Source organism: Cryptotermes secundus, unplaced genomic scaffold, assembly GCF_002891405.2.
Source record: "Cryptotermes secundus unplaced genomic scaffold, Csec_1.0 scaffold51, whole genome shotgun sequence".
Lineage (NCBI taxonomy): Eukaryota > Metazoa > Arthropoda > Insecta > Blattodea > Kalotermitidae > Cryptotermes > Cryptotermes secundus.
In genome coordinates, this window is record NW_019737980.1 from 262,966 (window position 1) to 278,802 (window position 15,837).

The 15,837-nt window shown below is 42.4% G+C and overlaps 1 protein-coding gene across 3 annotated transcripts in view; it reads right to left on the reverse strand.

The window, feature by feature from the left end:
* LOC111870501 (proton myo-inositol cotransporter) overlaps nt 1-15,837 on the reverse strand; it is a 170,678-nt gene that overhangs the window by 109,446 nt on the left and 45,395 nt on the right. For all 3 annotated transcript variants that reach the window (XM_023862835.2, XM_023862834.2, XM_023862838.2), the window contains exon 3: nt 8,800-8,928. In XM_023862835.2, coding sequence (XP_023718603.1) covers nt 8,800-8,928 — 129 coding nt within the window. The remainder of the gene's footprint in view (nt 1-8,799; nt 8,929-15,837) is intronic.

Here is a 15,837-nt window from a genome sequence, read left to right on the forward strand (position 1 = left end):
ACAGTTTCTTCCTTAGCCATTAACACAAGGTCATCTGCATATTTCACAGTTTGAATAATTTGCCCTCCTAATTTGAAGTCTCCGAGCCCATCCAGAGCTTCCTTGGTAAGGCATTCGCTGTACAAGTTGAACAAAATTGGTGATAAACAGCATCCTTGTCGAACTCCTCTTCCAATCTGCACACTTCTTGTCTCCCCACTGTCCAGTCGTACTCTCCTTTCTGATCCATGTACAATTTGCTGATCAATCTTCTAAAATTATCATATTAAAGACAAATACAAGGAAGGAAATTTGATCAAATTTTATAAATTTCTGAACTATGAGCAATTTCCAAATTTAAAGAAATTTGCTTGTAAATTTATCTCCATTTTTGGGACGACATATCTGTCTAAACAAACTTTTTCCCAGATGAAGTACATCAAGTCGAAATACAGGGCAAATTTATCCGATGAACATTTAAAGTCGCTACTTGTGATTAGCGTTTCAAAATTCGAACCTCAATTTAATCAGATTTTAAGAATGCTAAAAGAGTTCCATCATTCACATTAATTGTTTTATTATAATTTGTGATGAAAATATGAGCATATGCTGCTACTGTCTGTTGTCATTAATATACGATAATTTATTCTCACGTACTTTGTATTTAGTTCATGAAATTCTGTGCTTTCAATAAAACTCATATACCCAGAGTTATTAATTTCTCATTTTATCCGGCCCGTTGAGAGTGCTGAATTACCTAATGTGGCCAGCGGTTCGAAAAGTTTGGAGACTCCTGGTCTAGATAATGTGGGACACTCAACGTCCCACAACTTTATGGGCCTCCATGGCCTGTTACAGGGATAGCTTTACTTTACTTACTTTAGGTCCAATAATAACTAATGCCGCTGTACGTGTAGCGTGTAGAACTGTTGCTATGCAACGACCGCGAGATTGGCGGATATACCAGGGCAGTGTCTGAGCAATGGCTCGGTAAACACGATCCCGTCGCTAGGCAGCACATTCTTAATAACACAACAGTAGGACAACAATGGAAGAGCTGTGTTTTCTATGTGGTATGTGCCGAAATGTTATAAGCAAGGCCATTTTAGTCATTCCTGTAAGGGAGTCCTTGAAGATAGGACTTGAGCAGGAGGCAGAAGAACAGCCATTGTCGGAGCCGTGACCAGGAAGCGTCTAGTACCAGAGAGAGAACACTTGACTGTGTGCTCTAGCGAACTGTAAATTGTGGAATTAGCGATAGTGTTATAGTTATTTGGAGCTGCGACCTGTAAAGGTTCGGCCACACAGAGCGCTACGCTATGTTCGCTACATCCGCTGTGTCCACTCTGCGACGCAGGTAACATAGGGAACATAGCGTACGTAGCGTACGTAGCGTACGGAAGTCTGTGTGGCCAGTCACATTGGCAATAAAGGGAGATATTTTTCTGTTCGTATAGCGAACATAGCGTACGTAGCGTGCGTCGCGTACGTAGCGCTCTGTGTATGGTAACCTTAAGTCGTTAATAAATCTATTCTATAAACCAAACCCTGTCTATAGTCACTTACGCTGCGTAATAATACTGCTGTTTATTATGCAGCAGTCTTACGTTTTTACAGTCAAAAGTATATTAGTCGCCAGGTGAGAACTACATGTTTTACAGAAGTTTACCTAAACTCCAGAACCAATATAACTTTCGTCAGTGCATTCGCAAGGTTTTACGTGAAGCGTGGGACGTGAAATACGTAGGTAAGTCAATAAGTAAGTTACAAATGGATATACGAGAACTTAAACAAATAAGAGTACTGATTTGAAAAATGGTTTTATTTCTCAACATAATCTCCCTGTACCTTGAGGCACTTGTCCCATCGTTTCACAAGCCCCCGAAAATCAGCAGCATAAAATTCTTTGGCCTTCTGTCTGAACCAGGCGGTGACTGGGATCACGAAGGCATACTGCTCACCACTTTCCAGCCTCAAGGACAAACCGTAAATGCCGACTCCTACTGTAACATCCTCAGGAAACTTCGTAGGGCCATTCAACGGAGAGACCAGGACTCCTCACCAAAGGCGTGTTGCTCTTGCATGACAACGCGCGTCCCCATACTGCCAACAAGACAACTGAGACGCTGCGAAATTTCAAGTGGGAAGTCCTCGAGCATCCTCCGTATAGCCTTGACCTTGCTCCAAGCGACTTCCATTTGTTCGGCCTTCTTAAACATAATTTTTCGGCTGAACATTTTCCCGACGATGAAGCTGTAGATGGGGAAGTCCCGGCCTGGTTCGGACAGCAGCCCAAAGAATTTTATGCTGCTGGTTTTCAGGGGCTTGTGAAACGATGGGACAAGTGCCTCAGTGTACAGGGAGATTATGTTGAGAAATAAAAGCATTTTTTCAAATCAGTACTCTTATTTGTTTAAGTTCTGTATCCATTTGTAACTTACTTATTGACTTACCCTCGTATATATGAGCCTCGCCTTCATAATTCATTATGGGCAGGATCATTCCGGAAGTTTAAAACGTGAAAGATGAGAACACAAACAATGCCGAGTTTATGTCTTCAAACTTAAACAACTTACTTCCTATTCAATTGTAATCAGATGCCTACATCATCGCAGTAATGCTGAGTACCGCCTTCACGTGTCCATCAGCAAAAACACTGCGTTCCAGCATGCACGCACTGCTTTAGAATGAATGCTACGAGGGAGCGTCAGTAAATAGGTCACAAATGGAAATGAAACAGCTGTAATGGACGTAGTAGGTCTTCTATGTGTATCACTAGGTGGCAGCACGGTACAGCTTCATGACAGTTCAGGTAACAGACGCGCATGATCAGGGACTGGTTTCAGTAGTCAACATGGCGACCGTGCTTGAGAAGTATCCTACCGAAGAGCAGCGTTCTGTTGTGAGTTGTTTAGTGGGCAAAAGGATTCAATTCAAAGGATATTATTAAAGAACTGTTTCCTGTTTACGGTGGGAAGTATCTTTCACGTAAAGTAACTGTGTCGCGAAACGTGGCAAACGTTTCGCTCATGACGAAGAGGTGCGGAAGTGGCTGAAACAAATGCATCAATGTTGGTGGAGGACATGTCAAGAAATAAATTTTTTCCCCAGTTTCGAATGTCACAAGTTTTACGTTTCGTATCCGTGGCCTACTTACTGACCCTCCCTTATGATTTATACACAGAGAACTTCTATGCGAAAGGTAGCCTCGCTGAGATGTTTGCCCACAAATATACATCACTGAGTACTACTCTATATTCACAAGGCAATGTAAAAGCTCTCGTAATCATATGACCGTGACTTAGCGATAAAGAAATTTCCTGTGGAAAATTACGCTATAAGAATGATGATTTAATTCAACACATTTCTTTTTGTAGACACACATGTTGTAAATAGTGAGGCACACCCAGGTAGGCAAAGTGGCTATGCAGATAAATGTTCTCCATCACAAGATTAGATAACGCAACTCACCGCGCAGTTCAACCCGACACAAGTTAGGGTACATTAAAGGAGCCTGAAACAAGTTGCAGGCCACTTAAAGGTGATAATCATTATTTAACAATGTCGTATCAACAGCAGAGTTTATGAATCTTAACTAAAGGGGAGTACATGGCCGCGCCATAGCTCAAGCGGTTAGTCGCTGGCTTCCCACCGCGGCGGCCCGGGTTCAAACCCGGGTGTGGTCAAGTGGGATTTTTGGTGGACAAAATGGCGCGGGTTTTCTCCGAGTACATCGGTTTCCTTTCCCAATCTTCATTCCACCAAATTCTCCATCATCATAATCACCCGGGGCAGGCTACAATAGGCTAATAAGTGGCTGGCGTGCCGAGTGGACCCAGTTGGACACCATCCCCTACTAAGCGAAAAGGGGGAAAAAAAAAAAACTCGAAAATTCGAAAAATTCGCGCATGCGCGTAAGCTATGCCTCTTCCTCCATATATATATATATTTTTTTTTTCAATTTTAGTGTTCGATGTAGGTAGGCATGACGTATCTTCGATTTTACCACTACACAACCGCGAGAGATTTAAACTGTAAATAAGTATGTTTAGATGCATTAATAATTATCATATATATATGTAAACGTTCTTCTCCAATGACCCAATGATATTTTACCGGTTCCTAAGTCTAAAAAGCATGAACTTATTGATTTAAACGACCTTTGCTAAAAATTCAGGCGTCCTCCGTATGTGTGTACAAAGTTCTTTTACTCGTGGTCATCGCTCGGCAACGTAGGAGAGCAGTCATTCAGTTTCATGCAAATTTCCAGACCAATCTCTCCGTCCATCCTTACAAAAAGAACCAAGGGCAGATTTTCCATTTACTTTGTATCAGATTATGACTTCTTTCAATAGAGTCGAACCGTCTTCCTCCTCAGTTTTCTCTTGTTTCTTAAGGCGTTGGGGAAATACGAGGTTAGTTCTTTTTGCTCTGCATCTACTCCCCGTGATTTTACACCTGGCCGTTCTCAACGGAATGTGCAATGGATTTGATGGAATCCACTAATTGAAATAAGGACTGTAAGATGTGTACATGCTGTAACAGGACCTTACAGTGCGTCACCCTCACTCCCACAATAATCATTGCTCCGTTATTTCTTGCCATGCTTCTTCTCACGCGCTACCCCGAGGTCGGGACTCAAACCAAGGTCTTCAGTTAAAAAAAAAACCGCTTCACTGTGGTTAATGTTAACTACATTTTTAAATTTCAAAATTACTTCTGGCTTAGCCTACGGGCTTGCTTCCCACTCATGGTGCATACAGGCTCTCCTATGTGACGATCCTTAACACGAGACTGGAGCAATGAGAAGGGAGTTTGAAAAACAAGTATGCCTACAGAAAGACGGACCAGTTTTCCACCCCAAACTCCACATTTTATTGTAATTAAAGTGATCAAAATCCAAAATTGTATGAATTACGCCTAATACCCTAATCAGACATATTTCTGGTACAAATTTTTTATTCTTATTATCATCCAAAATACACAAATCGCCTTGCTTTTGTATGTTGTTTGCGTTTTCTTCCAAAGGAACTCTGATGCTAGTAAAGAGGCTGGTGTTGAAGTAAACGCAGAGAAAACTAAGTATATGTTGTTTATGTATATGCTGCTATGTCGTTGCCAGAATTCAGGGCAAAATCATAACATATAGACAGCTAACAGATCCTCGGAAAATGTGGCACAGTTCAAATATTTCGGAACGACAGTAACAAATCAAAATTTGATTCAGGAGGAAATTAAGAGGAGACTGAGTTCGAGGAATGCTTGTTACAGTTCCCTTCAGTTCAGAACATTCTGTCTTCTCGTCTGCTTTCTAAAAACATAAAAATTAAAATATACAAAATTACAATTTTGCCTGTGGTTTTGTATGGGTATTGTTGTGCCCGAACCTTTCAGGGAGTTTAATTTTTTGATATTTTAAAATTATTTTAATAAGTTTACGAAATGTTGAAATTGTGTATGAGTTAGGACTGATGAATGACCAGCGGAATAACCGGAAACAGGAGCGATATCCGTTTCCGGTAGTCAGCCGTTTCCCGAGTATGGCGGAGGAATTTATGAGACAGTCAGGAAGGATCAAATATGGGCAAGTTGCGGGAACGGAAGAGGATTTAGCCAATGGGAATCGTCGATTGCGACGCGTACCGTGAGGATGGAAGCGCCCCCACGTTTCCACAAGGCATAAAACCCTGAAACATGGGGCGGAGATGAGCGTGTCAGTACAAAAGTCACTTGAGCCTTAGCGGCACGACACACGTCGGGGTGCGAGGCACGCCACCGAGAGAGGACGGAGAAGATAGGCACATAGTTGCAGCCCAGTAGACGAGGTCGCGTGAGTACTTGTCCATGAATGGTCACGGTCCAGATTGTCATTAACTTAGGGTTAGGATAAGTAAACCAAGTAGCATGTTAGAATTAAGTTAGACGTAATTGCGAACTAGTGTAAGTAAGAGAGAACCGTTTGTACCAACTACGCTCAGGCAGGACACGCCAGACGGAGCCTCACGCCGAAGGCTGAGTGGCCACGGTCCTTAGTCCGATCGAGTTAGCGAGTGGAATATCTGACACGGCATGAACATTTGTGTGATTATCACTAACAGGCTAGCTGACAGGCTAGGGAAGCCAGAGAGGGAACATCACTTTGCTGTATTATCAACCATGTTTGCTTATAATTAAGACACTATGAATTATCACCATTGCAGACTGGGAGGAGAGTGCACTATATGTAAACAGAGAGCTAAGGAGCACGAATATTATTCCTTAGATGTTTGTAACCACTTACGAGTATATACTTATATATCCAAGGTGTTTGTGTAATTGAGAATGTTTTGGGTATTACTGTCACTGCACCCTCACCCCTCCTGATCCGGCGAGAGAGATCTACCGGTGACCACAGGGGAAGGTTATGCAACCACCTTTGCGGCACAACAGTATGCAACTTGGTCTCTTTGACAGTAAGAGAGGAATATGGACTGAATAGGGTGCTGAGGAGAATATTCTGACTGAAGAGAGATGAAATGACAGGTTTGAGAAAGTTGCATAATGAGGAGCTTAAAAAATTGTATCCTTCGCCAAGTATAATTACAAGATGAAGTCAAAGTGGATGAGACGGACAGGACATGTGGCACGAATGGGGGGCAAGAGGAATGCATACAGGATATTGGTGGGAAAGTCAGAAGGAAACAGACCATTAGGGAGATCAAGACGTTGGTGGGTGGATAATACTAACACGGATCTTAGAGATTTAGGATGGGGTGGTCTGGACTGGATTGATCTGGCTAAGGATAGGGACCAGTGGAGGCATCTTCTGAACATGGCAATAAACCTTCGGGTTCTACAAAATGTTGGAAAATTCTTCAGTAGCTGAGCGACTGGCGGCTTCTCAAGACGGACTCAGCTCTATGGTGTTAGTGAGTTTGTGTTTCGTTCCTCTTCTTTATTTGTGCTCACTTTGTAATTGGACTTTGGACTGTTAAGTTTGCATGTAAATTAATAAGAACTGTATTATTATTATTATTATTATTATTATTATTATTATTATTATTATCTCTTGTCACATGTTTATTTCCTGGTATTCCTTTTCTTGAACCAGTGATGCACCTCACCACTCAGGCTTCAAGCTTCGCACTGTAGCACTTTCCGCAGTATGTGTGATGTTCCCAGGATAGCTGTCTTTTGCAGTGAATCTATGGAGTGCTTACCAGGAATTAGTTTCAAATATTTTCTCAACCCTCTCGTGACTGTACCCGTGGCTCCAATAATTACTGGTATCACAAAACACTTCATGTTCCACATTCGCTGAATTTCGATGCTTCTATTGTTGTCGTCGTCGTCGCCGTCGTCGTCGCCGCCGTCGTCGTCGTCGTTGTTGTTGTTAAGGGAATATTTTATACCGCCTCTGTGGTCTAGTGGTTAGCGTTCCTGGCAACAGATCCAGAGGTCCGGGTTCGATTCCCAGCGCTACCATATTTTTTTCTGAGTAGTAGTGGGTCTGGAACGGGGTCCACTCAGCCTCATGAATATGCTATGTATGTGCTCTGTTACGTTTACAAGGTTACATTCGTCATGCAGGATTTTGTTATCCGCCTTTTTGCATATCTGCACTTTCACGTCAATGTCACGAGAAACGTGACGTCCTACCCACGGTCACGGCAGAAGCTATCGCGCATGACCACTGAGTTCCGCGGACAGTTCCACTGACTCGCCTCACGATTTCGACTTATTGTTAGTCAGGTCTTTTAATATTGTGACGTGCCGCCAGGAAGGCCGGACGATAAGACGTCCATCACTGGTCAACGGCTAACAATTCCTAGGAAATCGTTGCCCCGGAGATGAAAGTCTAACAGTGGGGTTTCCACCGTTATTTGTAACGAATTGTTTGAGATAGTAAACATGTACTCCTGCGGGAACAAGAAAATCGTTTGTATAGCAGCGGGAATTATGTATCCCCGAGGCAACAAAAGAGTCGTTTGCATAGCAGAGGGCGAAATGAAACCATTCGACAAGATGTTCCCTATTCAGCACAAGTGCAGGATATAACAGTCCAACTTCGGCAAGAGACCAGTTACTTCGTATCCGACAAGAGACCAGTAAAGTTCGTGGTCCGCGCTGCCTGGGAAACGCGCGGCTCCGAGCAGAGCAGAAGACACTTCATCGAGATTAACTGTGCGAGAGGGTTGTAACACTGAAGAGGAAACGTCTGAAGACGTTATAAGTGCGAATAATTGTATCTGTGAGTGTAAAGAGTGAGTCTCCAATAAATATTCGTCCAAATACGAGACCCACACAATTTTTTTTTCGCGCTGCCTGGGAAACGCGCGACAATATTCATACCTCTACCCCTGCTGAACAGTTCCGGTGTTTCTTTTGCTGACTTCCCGTATCACACGTTATGAGTGAAGGCGGAAATTTTCAGCAAAGCAATATCGGAGTAAAACGACTCGCCTGTATCGTTTTAAAAGGTATTATCTTTAAAAAGAAGTCTGAATAATTGGGTGCCTGAGACAGTACTACACACTGCATGTACGCTTCGAGAAACAGGTCATAGGTTTATTTATCCGAAAGACATACTCGGCTTCTTAGACTGGAGCCACACGAGCGCAAAAAATGCGTCCGTTGTAGAAATAAACAAGAGAAGCCAATGCTAAGCTTTCTTCTGGCACCATTGCAGACAAAAAACAGCATTCTGCAACTGTGTGGTGTCCTCAGTAACGACCGTCATAAAGTATGTTCGTTGCAACGGACGTACTTTGTGCGCTCGTGTGGCCCCAGCCTTAGAAAGCTGGGTTAACTGATAGCACTACACGAGATATATGAACTTACCAATGCCGATGCCGACGATGATACGCCCGGCCAGGAGGACTTCTTTCCCGTTTGCCAGGCCCATGATAATGGAGCCAGCCGAGAAGACGATGCTTGCCAGCAGGATCACAGGTTTCCGACCAAGTTTATCTGCAACAGATATTACAATATATCAAATTAATTATTTATTGTGTACTTTCTCCATATCCGCGATGTTTTGTGGAGTTTAACGTTTTTCGTTATGGTTCCACCTGTGGTCTAGTGGTCAGGGTTCCTGGCTACAGATCCAGAGGTCCCGGGTTCGATTCCCGGTGCTACTAGATTTTCTGAGAGGTAGTGCGTCTGGAACGGGGTCCACTCAACCTCATAAGGATAACTGAGGAGCTATTTCAAGGAAATAGCGGCTCCGGTCTATGAAACCGACATTAACGGCCGTGGGGATTCCTTGCGCTGACCACGCGACACTCTCTATCCGCTAAAGTTGGCACTCACTTCGCCGACAAGAGGCGGTCGCTCGATCGGTATAGTTCGTTGCGGACTACAGGCCTAGGAGTTTCCGAATAAATTCTGTCCTTCTGAACTTCATTCTTATGTCTGTCATCTGATTCAACCACGAACATCTAACGGCATGAAAATAGACTAATTTTCTGAAAACTGGCATGAACAATATGCCAGAGGATGAACTTCCATGTTCAGTGTTTTTCAGTTACGTGCTATACAACAATTCCAACATTGTGATAGTGCGAACATATGAGGTGGGAATACCAAAGTCATTAATTAGAGAGATCGGAAGTGAGGCCCAGTGAGAGATCGTTGGAGAAAATGTAACATTTATTGGATTGATTGTTTCACGATGATGGCATCCGCTCGAGAAGGTTTGGTGTGACACAGACTCATGAATCATATGTATCACAGGCATGCATATTGCCTACAAATTGTGAACGAACATTTTTAGCCTTGAAGAAAGCAGTCTTCTGGGATTTGGCACCGTGCATATGTGGTGTTAACCGACGTTTCGGAGGAACGTATCCTGCTTTTTACCGTTCTCACGGTCTTGTCGCTTGCAGATTTCTTATACTTTTTCTTCTACCCTGAAGATGGAGGCGATACGTTCCTCCGAAACGTCGGTTAACACCACATATACACGGTGCCAAATCCCACAAGACTGCTTTCTTCATAGTCACCGCCGTGAAAGCCTCAAATCTCACATATTTTTTTCCTTGATTTCTTGTGTTACTGTTAATGGGAAATTACGAAATTATGGAAAATTGGCATGGACTTTCGAACACATCGTTATAACTGCGTCCTGAACGATTCGCTGTAGGAACAGGATTACCTTATCACTTCGACATGACAATTGAATTACCGACGTTCTTATATTCGCATATATAATAACTTCAGGAACAGCTCAGATTTATGTGTACGGTTTGTAGTCACATTACTCTGTGTCTTAAGGAGCGTCACTTCCAACCATACTGCGGGCACAAATACTAAAGCGAATCTTTTAATACTGGGGGGGGGATTTTTTGACTAATTGAGAGGTTATGAATTCCTGGAGAAGACCTCCGTTACACAGAGCTACTTATGTATACTGCAGGCACAATGACGGATTTTTATTTTGAATAAAATTACCTCATAGTCCCCATCCTCCATAAAAACGTATTTCATCTGTTCAGTGATCAGAAATCAAATTTCAAATTCTACTGACCCTGAACTTAAAAAAAAAGCAGCAATTACAGCTCAGAAACACATNCCGTAGCCTACTGATGACGAAAGGAAATAATTTATGAAGACGTGGGCATAACCATTTTTTTTAATTCTGCACTTGATCCCCCTTATCCTACTGCCGGCCATTAATGAGGGCGAATCATTCGAAAATGTTAGGTTACTTATTGAAGTAAGCCTATGAGCCAATATGAACTGAGACATAAAATTCATCTTATTTTGTTCTTACAAGGGCCCTTGCTGTCAGGGTGTTTTAGTACCGTATGCCAAATCCAATCATTGGGTTATGTTTTATCACACTGACATGATGTGAGAAACTACCTGAAAGCTGTTAAATAGAAATCAAATCAGTCTTTGACAACAAAAACATTTAATACAAGTAGCGTAGCTACAAGCCGGAAGGTCGCGGGTTCAAGTCCCGGTGAGGTCATTGGATTTTTTTCAGTTGACCTAACCCTTCCAGCCACACTAGGCCGTGGGGTTTACTCAGCCTCTAACAGAAATGAGTACCAGGAATTAAATAAAGAATTTTCCTGGGGGGTAAAGGGCGGCCGGCGCGTAAGGCTGACAACCTTACCGCCATCTGCAAACCGATTGTCTAAATAATGTGGGACCCTCAACGTCTCACAACCCTATGGGCCTTCACGGCCTGGTGCAGGGATAGCTTTACTTTTTTTTTAACGATAATACGACAAAATCAAATAAAATAAAATAAAATAAAAACATTCAATCTGGCGTAATTTAGCACTTCATTTTTGGCGATTCCCTATGGAATTTGTATATAAGACCATATTAACTTCGCCATGTCTTGTCTATCTTTGTCTGTTTCCGTCTGTCCGAATGTAACAACTCGAAAACAGATGAAGAAATTTTCAGACTCTTTGTTGGAGAACTTTGCTAATGTCTGAATTAAGATTAGAACATTAACTTTCATTTTGAACAAAAACCTACATGCATCACTGCGTGCATCTCGTTAAATATCTGTTGCAGCGAAAATGTTTCGAACAAAAGTTATTATTAGCCATGGAGCTGAACCCTTCTTGAGGAGTCGCCAATTCTGCAGCTACTCTAGAATTTCCCAGCATTTTATGGAACCCGAAGGTTCATTACCGTGTTCACAAGAGCCCTCCATTGGTCCCTATCCTGAGCCAGATCAATCCAATCCATATCATCCCGTTCTATCTCTCTAAGATCCATTTTCTAACATTCCAAGTACCGAATCTCATATCCACTTAATAAAGAAAATTGAAACATATACTTTACGAGCAGTGTACACAATGGCCGTTTTCAGTGGATTCTACACATAGAGATAAATAAACAAAAGGGAGAAAATGGGCCAGAACTGTTATGCATTTATTTAATAATACTGTCACGTGTTGGGTAAGCACACGACAAATAACTTCACGCCGTTCTGGATCTAGGGAATTTATTGAACACTCGCTCTTACACTGATACAATTCACAGTTTCACAATTACTGCCGTCGGCAGTATCACAAATACTTCTCCTGTAGTCATTTCCATACAACTCAAAACAATGGGCTTCAACTCACTCCGGCGAATGCTAGACTGCAACTGACTGCTTAAAGCCAAAATCACATTGCGACTGACAGTCAGTCGGTCAGTAAGTCTTGGTGTCGAGCCCCATCTGCACCTTATGACCAGATATTTATTACTGTTTGACAGGTACAGTCCTGTTTCTGTGGGGCGCCATCTCTGACGAGAGGACGGGTCTGTCTTTTGCATATGCTGCTGGCCCTTGCCAGCGCAATCTTTCTTGGGTCCGAGTCCTTTGAGACTCGTGACCGTATTTTACTGTCTCAGAACTGAGACTTCCCTTTTCGTCGCCTCTTACGACTCGCAGGGTCACGGTGGAGGTGTTCGAACCCCCTCTCTCTGACTGCTTAGGCATTCCAGTTCTCTTATAAACCTTCAGCCGGACAGCAGAAAACGCAATTCGTTCCCTGTTGCGTAATCGCCGTGTTTACAGTCGTTGCTGGGCAACGTTGCCGAGAATTGTTTATTGCTGCGTAGCAACCAGCGTGCTTCGGCTCGGAGGAACACCGCTTTCCTTACTGTTACGTAACTTGGCAACCGACCGTTTATCAAGGGTCTGTCTTCGTGGTAACTCGTTCCACCTCCCGTTTCCCAGCAACGAATAGGCATGTCACAATATGATAACTTAATATGAGCCTTTATGATGTTTACTGCGTCTCTGATGGCCATCGCAGTTAATCGCAAAAAATTTATGAGGAATTAACGACTGAATCGATTAATTCAAGCATTAAAGCACATATAGGATTCAAGTAAGATGTAAGTACGTTTTATCAAGGACCTTCATGTATTACATAATAGTAACAGGTGTACTAAGCAAGTTTTCTGGTTTAGTAGTTTCCGACCTAATTATTCTATTAAAACAGTATAATTATCGAAGATATACTTTGTGTAATAAGGCATAAATGTTAGGTATGCCAATTCTAACACCAGATTTAGCTACAACTGAATAATTCAATTAATTTCTCTATTATTTGTGTGCCAAGTCATCAGCTACAAGGCGAATTACAGACACTACACAGTGTAGGTACAGGTAATTACATTATGGACAAACACAAAGTCATAGACTAATTAAAGGTAAGAAATTGTGGAAAAACACATTAATGCAGAGAAGTAAACAAACAAAGTAATGATAATGGTAATTATAATAATCATACAGAAGAAATATAAATAATCTGCATATATGAATATATATGAGAATTACAAAAAACAAACGAAATAAAAAATATCTGAAAAAAAAACATCTCTCAGGTCCCAGTATATGGCGTTCATGTTGCAAGAAGGGAAAGAAATTCTGAACTTTTTCAGCTCAGAAACCGACTTAATTCCCTATACTTCCTGATACTAAATATCAAGATATATAGATACGTTCGCAAGCTGCTTATATGGGTATGTTTTATTCCGAAAGAGCATAAATACAGGTATTCTAAAATGAGCATGATCTGTTAAGTAACTGGTCATAATAATAACGAAGTGAAGGAGCAACTAGAGAAGTATGAACTTAAAGATGGGTGGACATTTCGTCAGAATTTGTCAAATCAGGAATATATACTACCTACTATGAGGTATATATCTCCAAAACATCCATCTGGAAGACAGGGAACAGAAACGGCGAAACAAACAACAAAAACAAACTCCGTGATTTTAGTCCGCAAGCGAACTATACCGACCGAGCGACCGCCGCTTGTCGGCGAAGTTATTGTCAACTTTAGCGGATAGAGGGTGCCGTGTGGTCAGCGCAACGGATTCTCACGGCCGTTAATCTCAGTTTCCCAGACCGGAGCCGCTACTTTTCCATTGAAGTAGCTCCTACTTCTCAGAAAATCTGGTAGCGCCGGAAATCGAACCCGAGACCTCTGAATCTGTAGCCAGGAACTCTGACCACTAGACCACAGAGGCGATCTTAAGAAAAAAAAATGGGTTGTGGACATGGGGAATAAATGAAACTAACTTAAGATAATGTCTAATGTCGGGCTTATGCAGGCAAGTGGTGTTGAACCTTGGGGTCCTACTATCAGATATTTACGAGTAGTTAATAATCATACAACGACTAATGAGACTTCCATCCTTCCGATCAGTTGTATCAACATGCCAACAAGGTGAGGGATGGAACTCTAGCTCCTGTTTCAGGCAATCAATATTACTGTAACAACATTTCTTACCTAGCAAATATAAGAGTAGCTAATAATCCTTCGGTTCGGAGGTGAAGGCCTCGAATCTCGCCTAGAGATCCGATATTCTGATATTTTCTCTTGTCTCTACCGGCAAATAGCAAGGAGAGTGTTCATGTTTGTTGTTCATTTAACGACACTCTCAGTAATCCAGACCATACAGCGAACATAATGATGGATGAACATGGACACTGAATTGGAACGCACCTGGAAGAAACCGGGCGTGGCCTAATTTGAGGCATTATCCACTGGTCTCTATTCTGAACAAATGAATCCAGTCCATACCACAGATAAGAAACGTCTACGTCTAGGTCTTCCTAGTGTTCTCGTTCCTTAAGGTTTTCCTACCAAAACCCTGTATATATTCCTTTTCGCATCCATGTGTGCTACACGCCCTGCCAATCTCATGCTCCATGACATGATCATTCCAATTATATTTGTCAAGGACCAGAGGTTTTGCAACTCTTCACCGTGGAATTTTCTGTGCCCTGCATCATTTCATCCTCCTTAAGCTCGGATGACCGCCTATGTGGTCTAGTGGTCAGGGTTCCTGACTATAGATCCAGAGGTCCCGGGTTCGATTCCCGGGGCAACCAGATTTTCTGAGAAGTAGTGGGTCTGGAACGGGGTCCACTCAGCCTCGTGAGGATAACTCTGGAGCTATTTCAAGGAAATAGCGGCTCCGGTCTAGAAAACCGAGATTAAAGGCCGTGGGGATTAGTTGCGTTGACCACCCGACACCCTCTATCCGCTAAAGTTGGCACTAACTTCGCCGATAACCGACGGTAGCTCGGTCGGTATAGTTCGCTTGCAGACTAGAGACCACGGAGTTTAAGCTCGGATATTCTCCACATCACAAGGTAGCCCATTGTCACCACGGCATGTCGCATCCTCACGTTGCGAATGGAGGCAAGGGATCCCAGATTTTTTCCTATTTAACTCCAGTAATTATCCAATCTATCCATTAAGTGTGGATAATAAGTACATTTTGTGGTTAATTTACATATAGAAAAGGAAAGAGAGTACTTGACGTGGTGAGCATGTTCCAATGAACATGCTCAATATTTATTTTGACTGCTTAGTAATATGCAGTTAAGTGTTGTATTATTCGAATCTGGTGGGCAAATCTGATGGTTTAAATCTGTTTAGCCTCCTGATTTCTCCTTCGTCGTCGAGTCGTTTCTGTGCCAAGTCGTTCGGATGGGCTTAGAGTCTGCTTTTATACTTTTTGCTGTTTTTTTTTTTTATTTCCTCTCGTACTGTTGGTACATCTAGGTCCTTGTGTAGTACCGTGTTCGGCACATACCACGGTGCGTTAACTATTATTCGTAATACTTTGCTTTGAAATCGTTGGAGAATTTCTATGTTTGAGTTACTGGCTGATCCCCATAATGGTATCCCGTACGTCCATATCGGTTTGAGCATGGTTTTGTACAGTAAGATCTTGTTTTCTGTCGATAGCTCCGACTGCCTTCCCAGCATCCAATACATCTGTCGGAATTTTATTCCGAGTTGTTTTCTTTTGGTGTGAATGTGTTTTTTCCATGTCAGTCGTTTATCCAGGTGTATACCAAGGTATTTGGCATCTTCTGCTTGTGGTATCTGAGAGTGA